This window comes from Leucopleurus acutus (assembly GCF_964270905.1).
Source record: "Leucopleurus acutus genome assembly, chromosome: 15".
NCBI classification, from domain to species: Eukaryota; Metazoa; Chordata; class Mammalia; order Artiodactyla; family Delphinidae; genus Leucopleurus; species Leucopleurus acutus.
The window spans coordinates 57,074,220-57,098,209 of record NC_139157.1 but is presented as its reverse complement, the minus strand read 5'-3'; the positions used below and the strand labels follow the sequence as shown (position 1 = coordinate 57,098,209).

Sequence of the window (23,990 nt, the reverse complement as noted above, 5' to 3'; positions counted from 1 at the left end):
AATAGGCGTGCCCTCTAACGTTGGGATGACTTTATCCAAGAACAATAGGCAGTAAATATTTCTATGTAATGAATTAAAAAATTTCAAATCCATGATGAATCCAAGTACAATTAGTACCCTTAAGGAAAATTATTTACAGCTGTAGTGGCACAAAGCTTTGCAAAAATAAGATTTCATATATTTCTAGTTTTGATACATGAAAAATATTTTTTTACAATACTGTGAAAACGAAAACTATACATCTTAGAGAAGCTATTTAGATCAGTCATAGAAATTACAGAAAGCACAGCTCCCTACAAATCCTAAAATTAGCCAGCTCTGGACTTGCATTTTAGGTTTATAGCAACTTTGTAGTTCTGCTGCAGTGTTTATGAGATGAGCCTTTTTGACAACAACTTCCTTGGAGAGTAACCAAAGCACTGTCAACAACAGAAAACTTGCTTTCAAATCAAGAACTAAAAAAATTGCCCTGACCTATCAAGCTCTCAGGATATTATTATAAGACTGTATTTTCTCACTGACATCACACCATATCAAACTAGAAATTTCTGAAGAAAGCATAAGCATTTGGTATTGTTCAAGAAAGTACAAGAATTCAGATTAACAGAGAATGTTTTTATTCATCAGATCCTTTAAGCAGAGATTTTTTTTTTAATTCCAGAGGTAAATTATAAGAATAAATTCAAATTTTCAAAATATATCTCAGATACTAATGAGTATATAGAATGCTCTTATGTTTCTGTGGATGCCATGGGGGAAGAAACTTGAAGATATGCTTGAATTATAAAGTCCCTGCCCTACCCAAGGCAGCTCAGTTTTAGAAGAACTGACTGTTCAAAGAGTAAATTATGACTGCCAAGACAGTACAGCTTCCCTGGAACTATCATATGTTACTGGCTATATACCAATATCTGAAAAATGCATGCTGTATCATCAAGACTCATGAAGTGTATTTGCCCTAGAGTCTTCAAGAATCAATCTTTTTTTAAAAAAAAAAATTATTGGATTGTAGTTGATTTACAATGTTGTGTTACTTTCTGCTGTACAGCAAAGTGAATCAGTTATACATACACATATATCCGGTCTTTTTTAGATTTTTTTCCCATATAGGTCATTACAGAGTATTGAGTAGAGTTCCCCGTGCTATACAGTAGGTCCTTATTAGTTATCTATTTTATATACAGTAGTGTGAATATGTCAATCCCAATCTCCCAATTTATCCCTCCCTGCCTTTCTCCCCTGGTAACCATAAGATTGTTTTCTACATCTGTAACTCGATTTCTCTTTTGTAAATAAGTTCATTTGTACCGTTTTTTTAGATTCCACATATAAGTGATATCATACAATATTTGTCCTTCTCTGACTTAACTTCACTCACTATGACAATCTCTAGGTAAATCCATGTTGCAGCAAATGGCACTATTTCATTCTTTTTTACGGCTGAGTAATATTCCATTGCATATATGTATCACATCTAACTTTTATAAAATAGGAAGCTCACTAACCAAATCTATGTTTTTTTATAACTGCACACTTTTTATAGAACACATTTTACAAAACTTTTCAGGTGCTTTTATGTCATGACTGACACAATAATGGTATTATTGTAGTACCTAACAATATATATATATGCCACCACTCTTACATAAAACATTTGATCCCCAATACAGGAAAACAGCCAGCACAGCACAGCTAAAATCTGTAGTGTCCTACTAAAACTAAGGGCCATGCAAGTCTGTGTAGATTCCAGTGAATGCTGTGCCCAACCAAGGTAGTCTAGGATTATAATTCCCAAGTCATGGCACCCTCTGCTTTATGAAAGAATGGTTACAAGGGTTCCCTTGCCTGAAATTAGTGAACCGTTAGAACATACTGTGCAGAACTGCATATATTTGTGCGTATTTGCTCCCCCAATCCAAACTCCAGGGGACAGGGTCCACTGCTTTCATCAGATTTTCACTGGTCTATGATCCAAACATGTCTGAGAACAGTGCCCTTAGGTCATTCCTTCATGCTCATTTCCAATATAAATCCAGGTTTACACATTAAAATTTGCCTCAAGATGGAGAGACTCATTTATATGACCAATACAAATATTAATATCCCAGTTTTCCATTTAAATTACATAAAATAAAGCAAAGCAGATTTTTTCAATTATAATTATATGAAATATTTTAAAAACTGAAAATCATCTTTAAGAGTAAAATTGATCCACTTTATTACTTTATAGTTGGGCATTAACTCAGTTATAGAAAATAAAAGTTAAATGCCTATCATAAGTTTGCTTCAAATCTTAGGATGCAACGCAATTATACTATTTCCTACCTTACACCTAAATCTTATCCTATTGGAGTTCCTTATCCAGGCTTCTGAATTTCTGATACAGGATAAAATGAAGGTCACAAACTAGGAAAGGTGCCCCAGGCCCCTACCAATGCTTCCAAAACTAACCAAAGGCAGTGCTACATATTTCTGGCCTCCAAATTTGTTAATGTGAATGCATTTTCCCACAGACACCTAATGCAGGTCCATAATTGTACCTCCAATTCTAAGATTAAAAAAAAAACAAACCCAACTCTGAGAGACAAAGTCTTTTTTTAATCTTTCCTGGCAAAACCTGACCTGAACTGATATGTAAATTTACACTTGGTGTGGAAAGTTTTGCGGTAAAAACATGAATGTGCTTGATTACAGGTTGCTGCCCAAAACCCCTCTGGAAACATTTTTCCATTATGAAGATCATGTTGCATGGTTTCAGTTTGCATGGTGATTTTCACAGTCCTGCACTACCATGCAAAGCAAGCAGTGAGAACCCCAGCAAATATATGGCAGTCATCGATACTGAATACTTGAACATGGAGACATATGGCATATTTGTAATTCCCTAAGTGAAAAGGAAACACAGATTACCCTTCCACTTTATAGAGACCCATAGATTCCTACATGCCAGACCTATTGTTTTTTTAAAAGGTCCATAAAACCTATCATTGAATCTACTGGACAGACATTGTTGACACTTTGTTTCATCAGATCACTTATCTTTCTCTTTTTAAGAGCCCTTGGGAAATATTTTTGCTTCTTACCTCAAGAACAGCTTTTCCTGGGCAAAGAAAGGGTCACTGTGATTTATAAACCAGGTCAGGCCTCTCTCCATAATGTTACATGCATTAGTGCATCAGTATTGTTCTGGGCTCCTCTTTTTAACCTGGCCCATATTTTCCTTTGCCTTTCTCAACTACCTTTAGTCTATATTATCTTGCTGTTTTGTGTTTGTTTGTTTGTTTGTTTAAATACACCCATGTAAAAGAGATGAAACCTTTTACGAAACTGGAAGGGCAAAGTTAATAAGATTCAGGAAATCCTAACCCCCAAGTACAGAGCATTTAGCACGTTTCACCAGATCCATTAGGAATTATATGTGAAAACCCAGGTGACATTATATTTCTAACTTATTCCAGAAATGCTACCAGAGTCTTTTTGGACTTGTTTGCCCTTCCAACTCAGTTTTGTTTATAACTCCAGACATCTTTTCATGATCTACATGTTTAAAACCAAACTCACTATTCTTATAAGAAGTTATTTTGTCCTACCATGTATTCAGGTTCAAAACTGTCTGCTAGGAAAATGTTATTTTGGTATATTACATCCAATTTACCCCCCAACCTGTCAGAACTATGTCCAGAATGTTAAATGGACCCAAATTCTATTTACATGAGCCAACCAAAAGTTATACGATGCCCACTGCACAGATTTTGACCAAACTGTATGACTTATGCAACAAACACTTCAAGTTTCTGTACATAAGATGTTCAGAATATGCTTAAGTGTAGTATTTTTTTTACATTATTGTTTCTTTTGAAATCCAGAATACCAGTTTAAGTGCAAAACTCTCAAATGTGAAGTTAAGTATGAGAAAAATGAAAGTAAACAATCTAATAAGCACAAAATTAAAAATATACCCATCAAGCTATTTTTCCTGCTTGTTCTGCTTCTATGTAATAGGAAATACATAAGAAATGAAAGGGCCTTCTTCAGAACACAGACGTGGGAGGGTCTCTAAAGCTTGGATCTGGGCTTTACCAATCAATCATTCTGATCTAAGGTTTTTGATCAAAGATTTTTTAGCAATCTAACATTTTGAAGATGACATTCTATTCAATTTGTACCCTAATATACACATAAGTGCCAAGTAACATAAACAAAATAAAGTTGGTGATATTTAAATTTCTTTACGTTGAAATCGAAAATTAGAGAAAGAAGAAGTAAAAACTTTAATTAATGTCTTAAATTTGACAGAAATTGACCAAGATCTCTGATAAGTAGTTTGTTGCTAAAATATTCAGCAGCAAAAAACTGTATTTTCTCACAATAAAAATGGCTATTGGCTGTCCTAAAATACCAGAATCAGAATTAAATTGATATGATGTGGAAGGAGGTTGCGTTAAATGTCATAAAAGGGCATGGAAAAATGGACAAATAAAAAAATGCCTTCTACCTAGAGAAAGTTTCATTACTCTAAGAATATCTTGACATTTCTAAAACAGAATCTGACATCAATGAAGAAGACACTACGTTAAAAAAGACAACATTTTTTTGAGATCTTATTTTGGCACAGAACACCACTGTCTAGAAAAATATAATCTTTAATCTGTACACTATTTGATACTGCAATTTCTGCGTATTCTCGGGAAGACCTGAAGAGTTAGTTTATCATTAGTTTTAGACCATGATTAAAGTCCAAATATTCAACCATTCAGTAACTGTGCTGAAAATTCACACTCCTTTTATAATTAAGGTATCTGAGTTATTTGTTTTAAGAAAAAAATGCTTTGTAAGCCACTACTAACAACAAATAGAATTTTCTTGAATACATATATCAACAGTACAAAATTTTAAAAGCATAATTATCCATAAAATATTTTAAGGAGTTGTAAGTGTTGAAAAGAAAGTTTGGTTTAAAACAAAGTACTTTTAATATATTCAGATTTGGTCAGAACCAAATACATTATACCAAAGACCACAACAACATAGAACACTTACCTGAGGTTGATTTCTTAAAACTATCAAAAGTAAGACTAACTCTTCCCCTGGAACATGACTTCACTAAATCTGTGAAAATATTCCAGGGTAGCATTTCTCAAATCAAGTTCTAGTAATAATTTTTCTGGGAAAGAAACGATCTATATTCAATTAAGTTTGGAAAATGCTAAGTTAAAGTTAGATAAGTTAAGTTCACTGCAAGGCATCTTAGTTTTTCTTATACTCATAGGATTATCAGTCTCTCACAGGGATCAGACTACCTGACTATCTGACCATAGAACTCTGTCATTCACTCAGCAGCTTCCCAAAATACTGTACTGCCACACATATACTGGGACAATCTGTTCTTGAGTATAATAAAAGTTAAAATTATTAATTATTTCTGTAATTTTCATTTTTGCTCCCTAAGCAATAATAAATAAAACAAAAAACTAATGAAATCACAAAGTTAATAAGTTCCTAGTTTTAGCTTTAACATAAAACCCTCGTACTGAATATTGAAAAAGTGTGCAGCAAAATTTATCTTAGGCACACACAAAACTTTAGGGTAGCTCTCTCCACAAGTAGCATCTGTCCCCCCACTGAACATCTTCTTGATACCTCATGCCCACAGCCACAATCCACCAAGAGCTATTTATTCTCTTTCATCTTCTACACAGACTAGTCAGACCCATTTAAAATCAGCTAAGACAAACTAATACTCTGATACTTTCCAAACTACTAATGAGGCACAACAAATTAGCCCTTTAGAAGCATATAGGATTAAGACACTTTTAGAGATACAAGTTCATAATTCAGCAAATAGTTGGTGAATGGTTTTTCATATAGCTCAAATGTGTCCCTTAAAACATCAATCTTGTTACAACTCACTTCTAGGATTCTTTTGCAAAACATTTTATATTTCCTATCTAAAAGTACTAGGTCGAGTGATAATTTTATAAAATGATCTGGTTAATTCAGTCAGAAGAGTCAATTTATCTTTATTATAAATAGAATACATATGAATTTTTTAGATGTGAAGTTACTAAAAGTAGTCTCTACTTTTTTCAGTTATGTGTTTACCTGGAAAAGAATACAAAATAAAATATTTTAGGGTTACAGATGTCATTAGGAGGTTTAAGATTCATATATTTAAAGAATCTTTTTTTGTTTTTTTAAGAATAGGACACAAAAGTAATTTATCAGGATTTTCCCCTTAAAATGAGGTCTGGAACTGCTATTAATCAAAGAAGCACTAGTACTTTAAAACTTGCTTTAAGTGTATATTTATATTCAATTAGCCAAACTTAAAATGACAAATGATGTTTCCAAATATAGTTAAGCCTCTTTTTCACAAGTAAAAAATATAGGCTGAATGCTTTTGCACTTCTGAACTTTATACTACTTTTACATTTCTGTTTATGAAAGTTTTTCTTCTCAGAGCTAACTATATGGTCCTCTGTTTTCAACTTTTAATTCAATAAAATAGTAATTTTAAATAGTAAAATATTTAGAAGTTCCAGACTTCCAAAACAAAAAAACTTTCTTAGTAATCACACACATATAGCTTAGTCATTATTCTGTGATCATTTTAATTGTTTGCTGTCCATTAGCATGAGAACAGTGAATTTTGTAACTTTCACTCAATAAAGCAGAATGAGCTGATGTAAACTACCCTCGCTAGTTCAAAAACATATAAGAGGAAATATTTAAAACAACACAAACACACATACACTAAGATAGAAAAGCCAAAGACATCAGTGTCTAAGGCTGGGCTACTCTCAAAGTTATTGAGACCAAACTGCTTTAATTTGTAGATTGTTATCACCATGTATACAGACAACCAAAGATATTTATAGATAAGCTATTAATATTAATAAGAGCATTTAGCAGGATTGTGGGATATAATAAACACACAAAAATTAATAGTGTTCTTAAACTCCAATGATAACCATTACATAAGAGGAATTTTAAAAGACAGCAACAAATAATATAAGATCCCCAGAAACAAATCTTAAAAAAGATAATATAAAACCCATGACGAAAATTATAACACATTTTTGAAGATCAAAAAGGACCTAAAAAGTGGAAAATATACAATGGTCATGGATGGAGAGATGACATGATACAAGTATCAATTCTCCCCCGAAGTATTCCATACACACACTGCAATTCTTATAAAATCTCAACAGGTCCTTTGATGTACTGAAATTACGAGTCTGATTTCAAAATGAAAATGCTCAAGTAAAGGCTGAAGAATAGCTAAGGTTATTCTGAAAAATGAGAATAAAATAAGGAGGTGGAATTTGCTTTACGTTCAAGACTTATTCTGAAATAATAGTAATTAAAACGGCATAGTCCCGAGGCCAGGTCAGACATATACAACAATGTAACAACAAAAAGCTCCATAATACCCACAAGACAACAGTAGAATTTAGAATATCATAAAGATGGCATTTCAAAGTTACCAGGAAAGTACAGAGAGAAAATGAGGATGAAAATAGTTGGCTTTCCTTAGGTAAAAAAAATAAAATTAGAACCCTGCCCTCACCAAAATAACAACTAAAATTCAGAGAGATTCAAGACTTAAATGTGAAAAACAAAACCTTAAATGTATTAGAAGAAAAATATAGGAAAAGGATCTCATAAACTTGGGTCATAGTATAGGCATTCCTCGTTTTATTGCACTTCACCTTGTTGTGCTTTGCAGATAGTGTGTTTTTCACAAATTGAAGGTTGTGGCAACCCTTCACTATCAGATGATGGTGAGCATTTTTTAGCAATAAAGTATTTTTAAATTAAGGTATTACATTATTTTTTAAGACACAGTGTTACTGCACACTTAATATACTACAGTACGGTATAAATATAACTTTCATATGAATTGGGAAACCAAAAAATTCATGTGACTCGCTTTACTGCAATATACGCTTTACTGTGGTCATCTGGAACCAAACCAGCAATATCTCCAAATCATGCTTAGTATTTCCAAGAAAATATAACAAAAAAAAAAAGGCACAAACCATAGAGGATGTTGATAAATTTGACTGTATTATAATTTTAAGTCTGTATGGCTGGGCAAAAGAGAGTAGACACATTTCATCTTACCCTATTTATTATATCTAAAAAACCTAGACAAAATACATGAAACAGACATCAGAAGACTCTAAAAATTGGAAATAAGAAGTGAGACTGCATAGGGATCTCAGGATTCAAGGAATAACCTGGCAGTGAGTTCCTTTCTTTCTTTCTTTGACTCCTATATATCCCAACCAGGTGCTGAAGAAGCTCAAAACTAGGAAAGTGAAAGGGTACAGAACTCACCCACGAAACAAAATAAAACAAAACACCCAAGATACAAGAAGTTTCTCTAAACAAAGTACTGATGGAGGGCAGCCCTGATGAACAGAAACTTTTTTTTTTTTTTTAATTTTATTTTTGGCTGCATTGGGTCTTTGTTGCTGCGCACAGGCTTTCTCTAGTTGTGGCAAGTGGGGGTGCATGGGCTTCTCATTGCGGTGGCTTCTCTTGTTATGGCGGAGAACGGGATCTAGGCACGCGGGCTTCAGTAGTTGCAACATGCAGGCTAAGTAGCTGCGGCACGCAGCCCTAGGGCACGCAGGCTTCAGTTGTTGTGGCCCGTGGGCTCGGTAGTTGTGGCTTGCAGGCTCTAGAGTGCAGGCTCAGTAGTTGCAGCACATGGGCTTAGGTGTTCCGTGGCATGTGGGATCTTCCTGGACCAGGGCTCGAACCCGTGTCCCGTGCATTGGCAGGCAGATTCTTAACCACTGCACCACCAGGGAAGTCCCATGAACAGAAACTTTTTGACAACACCAGCCAAACAGCATGAAAAAAAAATTGTTCCTCCCCAACCTTATTGTGTAATGAGACTAGCACTGAGGGTTTGGGGACACGTGTGGAAAAAGTCCTGACAACTATCCCAGCCAGAGAGTAACAGGTAACAAGATTTAAGTAGGAACCAGAGTCTCATAACACCATACCCAAAGTGTACAGAGTATGACTGAAAATAACATAAAAACCAGGAAAATCTCAGCTCAAATGAGAAAAAACATGCAACACTGAGATGACAAAGATGTTGAAATTATCTGACAAGACTTTTAAAGCAACTACCATAAAAATCCTTTAAAGAACAGTTTCAAACACACTCAAAACAAATGAAACAAAGTCTCAGCAAAGAAACATAAAGCAAAACCAAAAAAAAGTTGAGAACTGAAAACTACAACCACCTAAATTAAAAACTCACTGGTAGGGCTCAATAGCAAGAATTCAGACAACAGATGAAAGAATCAGTGGACTCAAAGATGGATCATAATTATCCAATCTGAACAACAGAGAAAACATATTGAAGAATAGAAAAAGAAAACCAGATCTCAGAGTCCTGTGGGACAATAACAAAAAAACTAACATTCCCATCAGTGCAGTCCAACAAAGAAAGGAGAAAAAGTAAAGGGCTGAAGAAATAAAGGATAAAAATTTCCCAAACCTGACAAAAGACATAAATCTATAGACACGAAGCAAAGTTAAAGAAAGAATCTTGAAAGGTGATCAAGAGAAAGAAAAAACAAATTACCTGTAGGGGAACAGTAATATGAATGGCAGTGAATATTTCTTTGGAGACCTTGGAGGTCAGAAAATGTGACACATTTTTCAAGTGGTGAAAGAAAAGAACTTATAACCTACAAATCTATATCCAGCAAAAATACCCTTTAGAACTGGAGATACAATAAAGATATCCTCCGATTTTATACAGAAAGGTAGCAACATTAAATGAAACATATACACATATATCCAGATAAAACTGTAACCTGAGCATGTGTAATTTCTAACCATTTTTCCTCCCCTTTTTCCTCCCCTCCACCCTTAAGTATATACACATTTTCAGTGAAATAATCAATAAAATATATGCCAGAGGAAGAATCCCCTTAAGAGAAGAGTAAATTGGGGCAGGAACACTGAATGTGACATAAGCACATGCATATATACACACACCCTCCCAACTAAGGTTGCTGGATGAGCTCTGAGCTGGCAGAATAATACAACAGAAATTCAGGGTTCCCTTTGCTGTTGCCTGGGCCTAACAGATTTGACAAAGCTCCCTTCATCCCCAGCCAAAATGGGAACAAAAACAAAACCTGAAATAACCCATTTCAACTTCCAAAGCTGCAGAGATAAACTCCGCCCAGGATAAGGATGAGCAAACAAATTTTTTGAAAAGGATAATGATTTCAGAACTCAGAGCAAATGCCTTGCTTTGATACAGAGTTACTGCTAGGAGAGGAGAAACCTTTTCTAAAATTTCTGACCAGTATTTTCACTGAGATTTAAAAGAATACTGCATCTATGATACTAGGAAAGAATGTAGAAGGGATAATCTGAGTTGAGGAAAGAGTATAAGAAAAAGCTCAACTGAACCACTGAAAAGCAAAATGAATATTTTAAAATAGCAATTTTTGATAAAGAGTACATTTAGGGGGAGACATTTGAAATTAACAGTAGATGTAGAATAATGAAAAATAAGGTTGGAAAAGTAGATTGATGTTTTCACTGATGACAAATTTACTAAATTGTTCAAAGCTGCTTTTCAGTTGAACACCAAAGAGGTATCTGTTGCCTACACAGACTACTTCTTCTGACAATAAATCTTAGAATTATATAATTCTCTCTTGTAAAAGGAAATTTTATATCAAACCTCAATAAAATCATAACTGCTGCTAGACCTGAAAATCCCTAGCGAACCACAAAACAGATCACATCTCGCATTATACTTAATTTATACAAGATTCTTAACAAGCTAGGTAGTTGTACTTAATTCACTAAACAGTAAAGAACCAATGAAAATTTATGAGCAAGGAAATAATATGATCAGAAGAGCATGACAGAGAATTTGCAAATGAGATTAATTTGGCTTCCCATACTTAAAAAAAAAAAAAAAAGATAAACAAACAACACTGAAAACGTATTTAAAAATGACAGGGAATGATACCTTCCAGTAACAGCCCAGCACAGAACACGTTTTATCTACTAGTTTTTAGAATATTTTTGTAAAATGATTTTGTATGGGTAGAATATGAAGTAGCAGTTTACAAATTACATATTAACTAATAATACATCAGAAGTACCTCTGTAGTAAAATATGAAAAAGCAAAAAAAAAAAGACAGGGAAAATTTAAGATTATATATATATTTTTTAACATCTTTATTGGAGTATAATTGCTTCACAATGGTATGTTAGTTTCAGCTTCACAACAAAATGAATCAGTTATACATATACATATATTTAATTGTGTTAATTATTAGGAAACTTACTTACCAAAGGAAATATACAATGGGAATCATTAAAAAGCTATTAAAAATTATAAAAGTGGAAAAAGTAGGGAAAGTAGGAAATTCAAAAATAAAAGTTGAGTGTGTCTGTACTCCCACATGCCCTGCAATACTCCTGCTTTGTTCTCTCTACAGCCCAATCTCAAAGGCAGTGATAGCAGCACACTCTATTAATCTGTGAGCATGTGAGAATAGGTAGAAGGATAGTGTGAAGAGGTTAATAACTATATAGTTTCAGGTCTACAGAAATTACCATCATGGATAGTAGGGGTACATTGGAGGAGAATAAAGAGCAAGCACAAAATACGAGGTTCCGCTTATAAACTATTACAGAGGCCAAGCACATGGCCCCTGCCCAGATCTAGGGAAGTACAGAGACGAGCAAATGAGAGACAAAGAGATGCTCATCAACCTTCTGAATATATAATATATAAATCGACATAGATTTTAATGAGTTTTGCTTCCTGTATGTGTGAAATGGAGACACTACTCAACAAGGCTTTTGTAATGACTTACTGAGGAGGTATATATGCACTTAGCATAGTGACTGGCCCATAATTTGAATTCAAATGTTACCTGCCTTTTCTTTCCATAAATACTCTTTCACTAGCATCAGTTCATTAACACAACTGAATACGGTATAAGAGCAATCAAAATTTTGTTTGAGATTGCCCAGATTTCTAAGACCACACCAGATTCAAAAGCATGTTCTTTGGGGTCAAGGTATTATTTCATGAATATAAATGAATGGTGCTGTTGGACTCAGGCAAGAGGAAATAAAGTACTTAGAGTTCAAACTGAGTTTAGTAGAATGGATAAGATTTAGAGAAATGTCATTGAATAAAGGAAGACATCATGAAAAAGAAAACGCAAGACGAAACTTACTAATTAGCAAAGTTCATTTGAGAAAATGTTGAGTAATGTTATTTTAGAAAAAGCAGAAATGGTCTGGCTGAAGTTTATATTGGAAAGCAGCTGGGAACATTAGGCTGAAAATCAGGCTGGATGTAGATTATGAAGAGAATCCAATGTCATACATAAGGAGCTTTCCCCTATAATAGTAGTTCTCAAAACGTTTTGCCTTTTGGACTCCTTTGCACTCTTAAAAATTACTGAGGCCCCAAACAGTTTTTCTTTTTCTGGGTTATATCTATCAATACTTTTTACCTGAGAAATTGAAACTAAGAAATTTTTACAACACAAAATTACTTAGTACTCGTTCCATTAGTTGTCAGTGATGATGACTACACATTATGTAGCCTCTGGAAAACTCAACTCTACTCTTGTGAGAAAATGAGAGTAAAAGAAAATAACATCATAATACTATTACAAAAACTGGTTTTAACTTCGCTGATCCCGTGAAGAGTCTTAGCAAACTCTGGGTGTCCCCATATCAATTTTGAGAGTTGCCTCTCTACAGCAACGCAAAAGACCAAATCAATGCAGGGGTTTTTTGGTTTTTTAAAAATTTTTAACATCTTTATTAGAGTACAATTGCTTTACAATGGTATGTCAGTTTCTGCTTTATAACAAAGTGAATCAGTTATACATATACATATGTCCCCATATCTCTTCTCTCTTACATCTTCCTCCCTCCCACCCTCCCTATCCCACCCCTCTAGGTGGTCACAAAGCACCAAGCTGATCTCCCTGTGCTATGCGGCTGCTTCCCACTAGCTATCTATTTTACGTTTGGTAGTGTATATATGTCCATGCCACTCTCTCACTTTGTCCCAGCTTACCCTTCCCCCTCCCCGTATCCTCAAGTCCATTCTCTAGTAGGTCAATGCAGGGGGTTTTTTGGTCTGTTTTGTTTTTTTGTTTTCTTAACTGGTCTGTTAACGGTATACAGAAAGACTAAAGCAGAAAGATACAGAAGAAGAACCCTGGATACGGCATAGCAGTGAGATAAGATTACCAAAGTCAAACTTAACATTTACAGAAAATTTCATAAGTCTGGACTTGCAAGTAATAAAAGAGGAACAAACTGACTTAATTTCTTCCCTTAATTTCATTGTACCCACCAGGATATAAAACTCATTTCTTTAGGTAGGCTATATCATAGGTATGGTCTCAGATGCTCTAGAATGGTTCCAGTTTCAGGAAATTTTATTTTTAATAAAGACGGTTATGTGTCAAATTTTTATCTAATTTGTGTGACTTCATAAGACATTATGAAAGTAAAAATCACACACACAAAAAATATCTATCAGTCTATGTGTCTTGATGTGCAGTTTTTTTTTGTTTTTCTTTGTTTGTTTTTTTTGCGGTACACGGGCCTCTCACTGTTGTGGTCTCTCCCACTGCGGAGCACAGGCTCCGGACGCGCAGGCTCAGTGGCCATGGCTCACGGGCCCAGGCGCTCCGCGGCATGTGGGATCTTCCCAGACCGGGGAACGAACCCATGTGCCCTGCATCGGCAGGCAGACTCTCAACAACTGCGCCACCAGGGAAGCCCCTTGATGTGTAGTTTTAAGATAATGATCTCTGCAATTGTATGTTCAGCTAGCCCTGAAAGCTATCATACATAACACTATTTCTACAAATGTGTCCCTAAATATAGAAACTGTACATAACATTGTACTGTTACACAAATCTGTAAAAATTCTTTCTCTTTATTGTATAAAGACAATATTTTAAACATGATTCAGTTCAAAGTGCCAAGTCTACAAATTATATAAAAAGAATAAAAATTTCTTAGCTAAAGTGATTATATATAAATATAATTGTTATTCTTGTTTTTAGATTCTCTATATTTTTTAACAAAATCAAATTTAAAATGTTTCAAGGAAAAGGCTGGATGAATAGAATCTAGAGTTGCTAAAACTTTTTATTTTCAACCCAAAATTACTAGCTATGCAACAGGGTGATGTGACTCATTCACAGAAAAAAAAAGGCAGTCAATAAAATCTGGCTGGTAACGGGCCACATGCTGTGTTCAGCAATGACTTTAAAGAGGCTACTATAAATATGGTAAAAGAAATTTTTTTAATTGAAGGAAACTGTCATTAATAACCAGAGCTACATCCTTGATCATTGCTTTTATCTACTAACCTTTACTGAAACAGATACTGGTCTTCACTAATAAATCTTTAAACTCTAGTAGTATTAATTAAAAAATCAGGTATAATATTTAAAATATTTAACAACCAGTATGAATGGACAACTGTCCACCAGAAAGGCAGGGTGGTAAGGATGCCAGACTGACAGGCAAACGTATTCTTTCATTCCCACCCCAGACCAGCACTGAGGCCTGGGGAAGTCAGCATTGGTACAGGAAAGGAGGAAATACAGTGATTAACTTCAAGAAAACCAACTAATAGGAACAGTTGCCCTAGGGCTAAAACTACATCCTAGAGGCCTCCTGCTGGTCCAGGTACTAACCCTTTAATTGCTGGATTATGAGTTGGTAGGAGCTGCACTTGGAGGGTTCTTAGCAGTATCCATTTCCCAACGAGCTAAAAAATATTTCAATATTTTAACAACTGGTACTGTCATATACCCTGAGAAGAGGTGAATATCAGTCCTTCACAAACTAAAAGAATAGTAACAAATACTGTCACCACTGATATGACAAAATTCTATTTTACAATTTAGAGATGAGTTTAAAATTTTTTAATTTTAGCATTCCAAAAACTAAAGCTATTAATACAAAAACAAATGCTTCAGTGAACTAAAGCCTTCACTATCTCTACATTTTGGGAAATTTTCCAAAATTCTAAAAGTACTCTTAATTAGAGCCTTCATTATTAATCACTAAGTCCTAAAATGGCGGCATTTTGGAATTTCTTTAAAAAATTAACACACCTTTACTTTCCCAACTTTTGATCTCTAAATAAGGTAATTTTGTTATTTTCAGTAACTTTAAAAATTAATTATTTCATTTATTTGCTATACACATTATATTGAACTGACTTGAAAACTAAACATCTATAGATAGGCATTTTTCCCCTCACATGACAAACCCTCATTTTACTGATTTTCTTTCAAATACTACCAAGCTCCTTCAGTGTCTTGGTGGTTTAAACCACCACCATCATCACCTAAAACAACAAACTGTGGATATAAAAGATGGGCAAAAGTGACATATTTTAGTAGAAATTTATCACAAACTTTGAAATTTGAAGACTTGGAATCCAATCCTATCTACATGATTTACTGGAAATGGGAGCCCAGGCAAGACCTGTTACCTCAATAAGCCTTACTCTCCTTAACAGAACTGCACTGTTATGTCTGTAGGGCATAGTGACAAGAGCATCATGCTAGCTGGTGTCCCATAAATTTTAGTTCCCTTTCCCTAGCCTTTACCAAAAAATTAGGTAATTGGGTGATAGGTTATGAAACAACTATATCGAAGAAAAATAATTATGCTGAATAAAACAATGATTCCTAGAGTAAAATAAAAATTATGCTTATTTTTTAGATTATAACATTAACACAGTCTTACAGTAGAAAAAGTGGGGAAAAAATCTTCTTAATCCTACCACCAGACATAACTACTATAATTATTCCTCCTGATAGCGTTTTGGTTATTGCATAGAATACATAATTGTATTAACACAAAGAGCTGTTCCTGTACTTTTTTCTAAACTTCACTTTCTAAGGCCATTAAAAATTCCCAGAAAACATCATTTTAAGGAATATTTTATCAAGTGAAATTTCACACTGTTTAACTAGTCTTCTATTCATAGATATTTAATTTCTTCTTACTCTTTCTGTTTTATATTTTTTAAAAATACTACAATGAACATGCCTGTATATAAATATTAAGAGTTGATTTTTTCAAGAGTGTCTATGAAAAAAAAAAAGAGTGTCTATGAAAGGCAAACTTAAGGATAACTGGTATCAAACTCTTAGAGGAAAACATAGGCAGAACACTCTATGACATAAATCACAGCAAGATTCTTTCTGACCCACCCCCTAGAGTAATGGAAATAAAAACAAAAATAAACAAATGGGACCTAATGAAACTTCAAAGCTTTTGCACAGCAAAGGAAACCATAAACAAGACCAAAAGACAACCCTCAGAATGGGAGAAAATATTTGCAAATGAAGCAACCGACAAAGGATTAATCTCCAAAATTTACAAGCAGCTCATGCAGCTCAATAACAAAAAAACAAACAACCCAATCCAAAAATGGGCAGAAGACCTAAATAGACATTTCTCCGAAGAAGATATACAGACTGCCAACAAACACATGAAAGAATGCTCAACATCATTAATCATTAGAGAAATGCAAATCATAACTACAATGAGATATCATCTCACACCAGTCAGAATGGCCATCATCAAAAAATCTAGAAACAATAAATGCTGGAGAGGGTGTGGAGAAAAGGGAACCCTCTTGCACTGCTGGTGGGAATGTGAATTGGTTCAGCCACTATGGAGAACAGTATGGAGGTTCCTTAAAAAACTACAAATAGAACTACCATATGACCCAGCAATCCCACTACTGGGCATATACCCTGAGAAAACCAAAATTCAAAAAGAGTCATGTACCAAAATGTTCATCGCAGCTCTATTTACAATAGCCCGGAGATGGAAACAACCTAAGTGCCCGTCATCGGATGAATGGATAAAGAAGATGTGGCACATATATACAATGGAATATTACTCAGCCATAAAAAGAAACGAAATTGAGCTATTTGTAATGAGGTGGATAGACCTAGAGTCTGTCATACACAGTGAAGTAAGTCAGAAAGAAAAAGACAAATACCGTATGCTAACACATATATATGGAATTTAAGAAAAAAAAATGTCATGACGAACCTAGGGGTAAGGCAGGAATAAAGACGCAGACCTCCTAGAGAACGGACTTGAGGTTATGGGGAGGGGGAAGGGTGAGCTGTGACGGGGCGAGAGAGAGTCATGGACATATACACACTAACAAACGTAGTAAGGTAGATAGCTAGTGGGAAGCAGCCGCATGGCACAGGGATATTGGCTCGGTGCTTTGTGACAGCCTGGAGGGGTGGGATAGGGAGGGTGGGAGGGAGGGAGACGCAAGAGGGAAGAGATATGGGAACATATGTATATGTATGACTGATTCACTTTGTTATAAAGCAGAAGCTAACACACCATTGTAAAGTAATTATACCCCAATAAAGATGTTAAAAAAAAAAAAAAGAATAACTGGTAAAACTGACTGAAATGTTTATTATAATGCACTCTATCCTTATCAAGTCCAAAATACATTTAACTGGAACCTGATTTTTTTCTTTGCTATGTGGTTCAGTATACCTGGCATACCCATTGTCATGGGTTGAATGGTGGCATCCCAAAACACATGTCTACCCAGAAATTGTGGCTGTAACCTTATTTGGAAAAAGGATCTTTACAGACATAATTAAGGTAAGGACCCTCAGATAAGATCATATGTATTAGGGTGGATCCTAAATCTAAAAATAGTGTTCTTAGAAAAGTAGGGGAAAGGACAATGCAGGGAAAAAGTCCATGTGAGGACTGAGGCAGAGACTGGGGTGATGTGTGTACAGACTGCCAGCAGCCACCAAAAACTAGGAGATGCGAAAAGGATACTCTATCAGAGCCTCCAGAAGCAACTAAATCCTACCGCCACCCTGATTTCAGACTTCTGACCTCCAGAACTGTGAGAGAATTAAGTGTCTGTTATTTTAAGCCACAAAGTTTGTGATAATTTGTTATGGCAGCCCTAGGAAATGAAGATACCCTCAAATCACATTTTTTTTCTTTTTTTTGCGTTACGCATGCCTCTCACTGCTATGGCCTCTCCCGTTGCGGAGCACAGGCTCTGGACGCGCAGGCTCAGCGGCCATGGCTCACGGTCCCAGCCGCTCCGCGGCATGTGGGATCTTCCCGGACCGGGGCACGAACACGTGTCCCCTGCATTGGCAGGCGGACTCTCAACCACTGCGCCACCCGGGAAGCCCCTCAAATCACATTTCTATTCATTGTTTCAAAAGCTACATCATCTATTTTCCATTAAACTCCCCTGCATTGTCCCATTAATATCTGGTTATACATTATTTTATTTTTTACAAGCACTATGAACGTCACCTACTTACATGTTGCATCCATTAATGATAATCTAGTTGTAGTTCTAATGTAGTTTTTGTCTACTCAGTCATAAGATCCTTGAAGGCAGGAACGGTATCTTAAATGCCCTGCTTGTCATACATTTCACCTAATATAGTGCTATATACAGTGCAAGATTTAGTAGCTTCCTATTCGCTAAAATACAGAATGACTAAAAACTTTTTTATATACGTTAAACCATCCTTACGGAATACTTTAGAATGCTAGTGGGATCCTTTAAAGATCTATAACATATAAAGTATAAAGATACATTTTCCTGTTCTTAAAACTGAAGTCTGGTCTTATGAAAATCCTCATTGCCTATTGTTTTAAAAGATCAACATTTACTGTCAATGACTTAAAATCTACACCAGGAATCTAACAATATTCAAGATATGGCAAGAATCATGGAAGTTAGAAGGGCTATAATAGAACAAAGCACCAGCAAAAACCTCTTCTGTAGAGGATAGGCTGTGGCTACAAAAAAAGAAGTTCACCATGTCACATTCGTATTATGTTTTATAGTTACTTAAGGTATAGTTGTTTAACAATTGCTTGGAAAAAAAAAAGAATGGTATTAAGGAACAACAACAAAAATCTAAGTATACAACATACCTGAGTTCGTAAAATTTCACTTTTTGACAACTGCATATCACCAGTCAATTCTTTCACAATGATGCCCAGTGGCTCTAGACGTTTGCTGAAGTAATTTGTCATTTCAGCTGCCAACGCTTTCATTGGAGCAACATATACAATCTGCGCCAAAGAAACACTAGCTTGATGAATGAGCAAAAACTAACGTCAGTACAAGTCACGATTTATTGTGAAATATGATTCTAGCCACTTAGGGCGAAAAATCTTAATAGTGATATATGAAAAGTACTTATCTTTGTTGCATAAGTGTGCAGCTGTTTACAGGACAATGGAATTTGTTGATATAGCCTTATCACTTTGAAAACTGGTGCTTCAAAGCTAAGTGCATTTCATAGCTTTCACAGGGGTAGTGGGATTTTCATAACACAAATAGGGATTGCCTAAAAGTAATGAAGTAAATCATGCAGCATTCTTTACATGACTTCATGTATAATATCCTTAAAAACTTCCAGATCTCATGTAACATGTACAACTGCAAAATGATTTTAAATTTTACAATTTAAAAAGCTGTTGTCGGAAAAAAAAAAGGCTGTTGTCGGACTTGTTAATTTCCTACCTTAAATTCATTCTTTCTGATAACACCTTGTTGAAAATGCTGGCGAATTTCATGCAAAACTGTAAGCATTGCAATGTTGGTCTTTCCAGCTCCAGTAGGGGCACAAATCAGCATGTTCTCATTGGTGTTGTAGGCAGTCTCAAACACAATTGACTGGATTCTATTGAGTCTTCTCATTCCTTTAAAAGCCAGCTGTCCAATCTAAAAACGACATGACCCACTATAAATGATAATATGTGAAGGTCTCATACAAAACATTAAACGCAAATTTTTAGTGGTAAAAAACCAAACGACTAATTTGTTTAGTCTCTCAATGTGTCCTGTATTTAAACTAAGTGTGCACAGTTGACAACTCACAACTATTGTACAATTCTAATGCACTTGGGAATTGTAACCCACTAAATTTGAAAAATATGATAATGAGACTATACCTGTATCTTTGTACACAAACCTAAGTACAAAACCAAAATGTAATGAAACAAAATTAAACGGGTATCTTTTGATTTCATATGATGATAGCCTAGTTTATTTAGATTGAGGATGACAAATGAAAGTGCAAACAAGAAAATTCCTGGGGATATAAATCAATAAGAAATTCTGTTTCAATATGTTATGGATTTTTAAAGATACTTTTTTGAAAAAGCATCCTTAATAGTAGGAATAACAGCTGTAGATTATGTTTGTTCAGAACTTACACTGTGAAACATGCAATTGTAAGCACTTTCATATATTTATTTATTTAATCCTCAAAACAATTCTATAGTATAGGTACCATTATTATGTCCTTTTAATAGAGAAGAAATTAAAGACACAGAGTGGTTAATTAATTTTTCCTAAGATCTTCTATATGAAAAGTCTTTAGAGATGAAAACTACAATGTCTGAGAGTAAACAAAACACTGGATGGAATTAATGGCAGGAAACTGGAATAGCTATATTAATGCCAGAAAAAAATTGATTTAAAAGCCAAGAATATTACCAGGAATAGAGACCCAGTCATTTCATGAAGAAGATCATTCAATCCTAAATGTTTATATACCCAATAACAGATCTTCAAAACACATGAAGCAAAAACTGACAGACATGCAAAGGGAAATAGGCAAATCTGCAATTTCAGTCAGAGATTTCAACATCCTTCTCCAAGAACTGAGAAGTCAAGTAGGCGTGAAAATCAGCAAGGCTACAATAGATTTGAACAGCACTATCAACCAATTTGACCTGACTGACATTTATTCATCTAACAATAATTCTCCTCAATTGTTCATGGAACATTTAACAAGAGATATATATATATATATATATATATATATATGCCATATTCTGGGCCATAAAACAAGTCTTAATAAATTGAAAAGGAAGCAATACATACAAAATATATTCCCTGATCACAATGGAGTTAAATTAGAAATCCTTACTAGAGATATCCTTAGAAAATATACAAATATTTGGAACTAAATAACGTTCTTCCTAAATAACCCATGGATGAAAGAAGGACTCAAAAGGGAAATTAACTATTCTTAACTGAAGAAAACGAAAACTCAACGTATGAAATTTGTGGATGTTGCTAAAGCACTATTCAAGGAAAAATATATAGCACTAGCCACCTATATGAAAAAAGAGGAAAGGTTTCAAATGAATGACTTCATCTTTCAAAATAAGATATTAGAAAAAGGAAAAATTAAAACCGAAGTAAAACAATAAAAGAAATAATAAAGATCAAAGTAGATATCAATGAAATGAAAACAGAAAAGCTTATTCTTTGAGATCAATAAAATTGATTAATCCCTAAGCCAGACTGATCAGGAAAAAAAGAGAGAAGACAGGGAATTCCCTAGCAGTCCAGTGGTTAGGACTCTACACTCTCACTGCCGAGGTCCTGGGTTCAATCCCTGGTTGGGGAACTAAGATCCCACAAGCTACGTGGCGTGGCCAAAAAAAAAGAGAAGACACAAATTACTAATGCCAAGAATGAGAAGGATGGCATCACTACAGATGCTGCAGATATTAAAATAATATAAGGGAATATTATAAATGACTTTATGCCAATGAATTTGACCATTTAGATCAGATGGACAACTTTCTTAAAAGACACAAATTACCAAAGCTCATTCATAAAGAAATATACAACTTAAATAACTCTGTATCTGTTACAGAAATTAAGGCTGAAGTTAAAATCCTTCCCACAAAGAAAACTCTAGGCCCAAACAGTTTCACTGGTAAATTCTACCTAACATTTAATGAGGAAATAACACAAATTTTTCATGGAGTTTTAGACTGTTCAGAAAAACTGCAGAGGAGAGAATACTTTCCAAATCATTCTATGAGGCAAGCTTTCCCCTAATACCAAAACCAGACAAAATAAAACTGCAGACCAATATCCTTTATGAACACAGAAAAAAATTATAAACAAAACTTTAGTATATCGAATTCTACAACATAATACTATATCATTACCAAGTGGGGATTATCACAGGAATGCAGGGTTAGTTTAACATTCAAACTCAATGTAATTCACCATAATAATACACTATAATGGAAAAGCCATATGATCATCTCAATAGATGTAGAAAAATAATTTGACAAAATCCTACACCCATTCCCAACCAAAAAGAAAAACAATGTCTCAGCAAACTAGAAATAGAAGGGAATTCCTCAAACTGTCAAAGTATATCTACAAAAACCCTACAGCTCATACTATACTTAATGGTTAAAGACTAAATGCTTTCCCCTAAAATCAAGAACAAGATATTACACTCACCACTTAACGCCATACTATATGTTATACTCACCACTTATCATAGTACTATAGGTTCCAGTCAGTGCAATCCAGGAAAAAAAAATTATTTTTTAATTTAAAAATAAAGGCATTCATATAGGAAGGGAAAAAGAAAAACTGTCTTTATTTAGAGATGACATGATTTCCTAGGCAAAAATCTGATGGAATCTACAAAAAATCTCCTAACACTAATAAGTGAATTTAAGAAGGTTGGAGGATACATGACCAGCATTTTTTTAAAATTATATTTCTGTATACTATCAATGAAAAGTCTGAAAGTAAAAAAATTTTAAAAATCAATTACAATAGCATCAAAATTATAAAAAATTTAAGAGATAGGAAACACTTATATACTAAAAACTATGTAATTTTGCTAACAGAATGAAAAAAAATCTATGAAAGATGTCAGTTCTTCCCAAATTGATATATAGATTCAATGCAAATCCAATTCAATATCTCAGCAGGCTTTTCTATAGAAATTAACAAGCTGGTTCTAAAATCCATATGGAAACACAGAGGATCTAGAAGAGACAAAACAACTGTGAAACAAAAGAACAATGTAAGAGAGCTAAAACTACCTGATTTCAAGGATTATTAAAAAACTAGAGAAATCAAAACAGCATGGTATTGGCATAAAGATAAACAGATCGAGGAAGAGAATAAGGAATCCACAAAGAAACCCTCACATATACGGATGGCTGATTTTTGACAAAGGCTCAAAGGCAATGCAAATGACAAAGGATAGCATTTTCAATAAATGAGGCTGGAATAAATGGATAGCCACACGCAAAAAATAAACTTGGATCCATACCTCCTACCATATACAAAAGTTAACTCAAAATGGATCATTGACCTAAAGCGAAACTTAAAACTATAAAACATGTTCAAGAAAATAAAAGATAAATTTTCTGTGGTCCTGAGTTAGGCCAAGATTTCTTAAACACAGCATAATCTATAAACAAACAAATTGATTAACTGGACTTAAGCAAAACGAAAAACTTATAGTCTTCAAGATAATGTTAAGAAAATGAAAGAAGAAGCCACAGCACAGGAGAATATCTCTGTGAAGCTTACAGGTGATAAAGGACTTGCATCCAGAATATATAAAGAATTCTCCAAACACAATGATAAGAAAACACACAATCCAATTTTTTAAATGGTCAAAAGATTTGAACAGTCACTTCACCAAAGAAAGTATGCGGATGGCAATAAGCACACAAAAAAGATGCTCAACACCGTGAGTCATTAGGGAATTGAAAGTTAAAACCACAATGAGATAACACTATACACCTATTAAAATTCCTCAAAAATTTTTTAAATACTTATTGCAAGTGTTGGTGGGGACGCGAAGGAACTGGCACTTAATTTTTAAAAAGTTAAACATACACTTAACGTGATCCAGCCATACCACTTCTAGGTTTTACCCAAGAGAAAAAAAAAAAGTATATGTACATACAAAAACTTGTAAACACGTGTCCATAGCAGCTTTATCTGTAATAGGCTAAGACTAGAAACAACTCATATGTCCATCAAAAGATGAATGGATAAATACAAGGTAGCACATTCATACAATGGGATACTACTCAG

General features: G+C 34.4%; 1 protein-coding gene across 2 annotated transcripts in view; it reads right to left on the bottom strand.

Moving 5' to 3' along the window:
- ASCC3 (activating signal cointegrator 1 complex subunit 3) overlaps nucleotides 1–23,990 on the bottom strand; it is a 329,389-nt gene that overhangs the window by 211,468 nt on the left and 93,931 nt on the right. For both annotated transcript variants that reach the window (XM_082855647.1, XM_082855648.1), the window contains exons 9-10: nucleotides 19,629–19,829; nucleotides 19,034–19,174 (exon numbers count right to left, since the gene is read on the bottom strand). In XM_082855647.1, coding sequence (XP_082711773.1) covers nucleotides 19,034–19,174; nucleotides 19,629–19,829 — 342 coding nt within the window. The remainder of the gene's footprint in view (nucleotides 1–19,033; nucleotides 19,175–19,628; nucleotides 19,830–23,990) is intronic.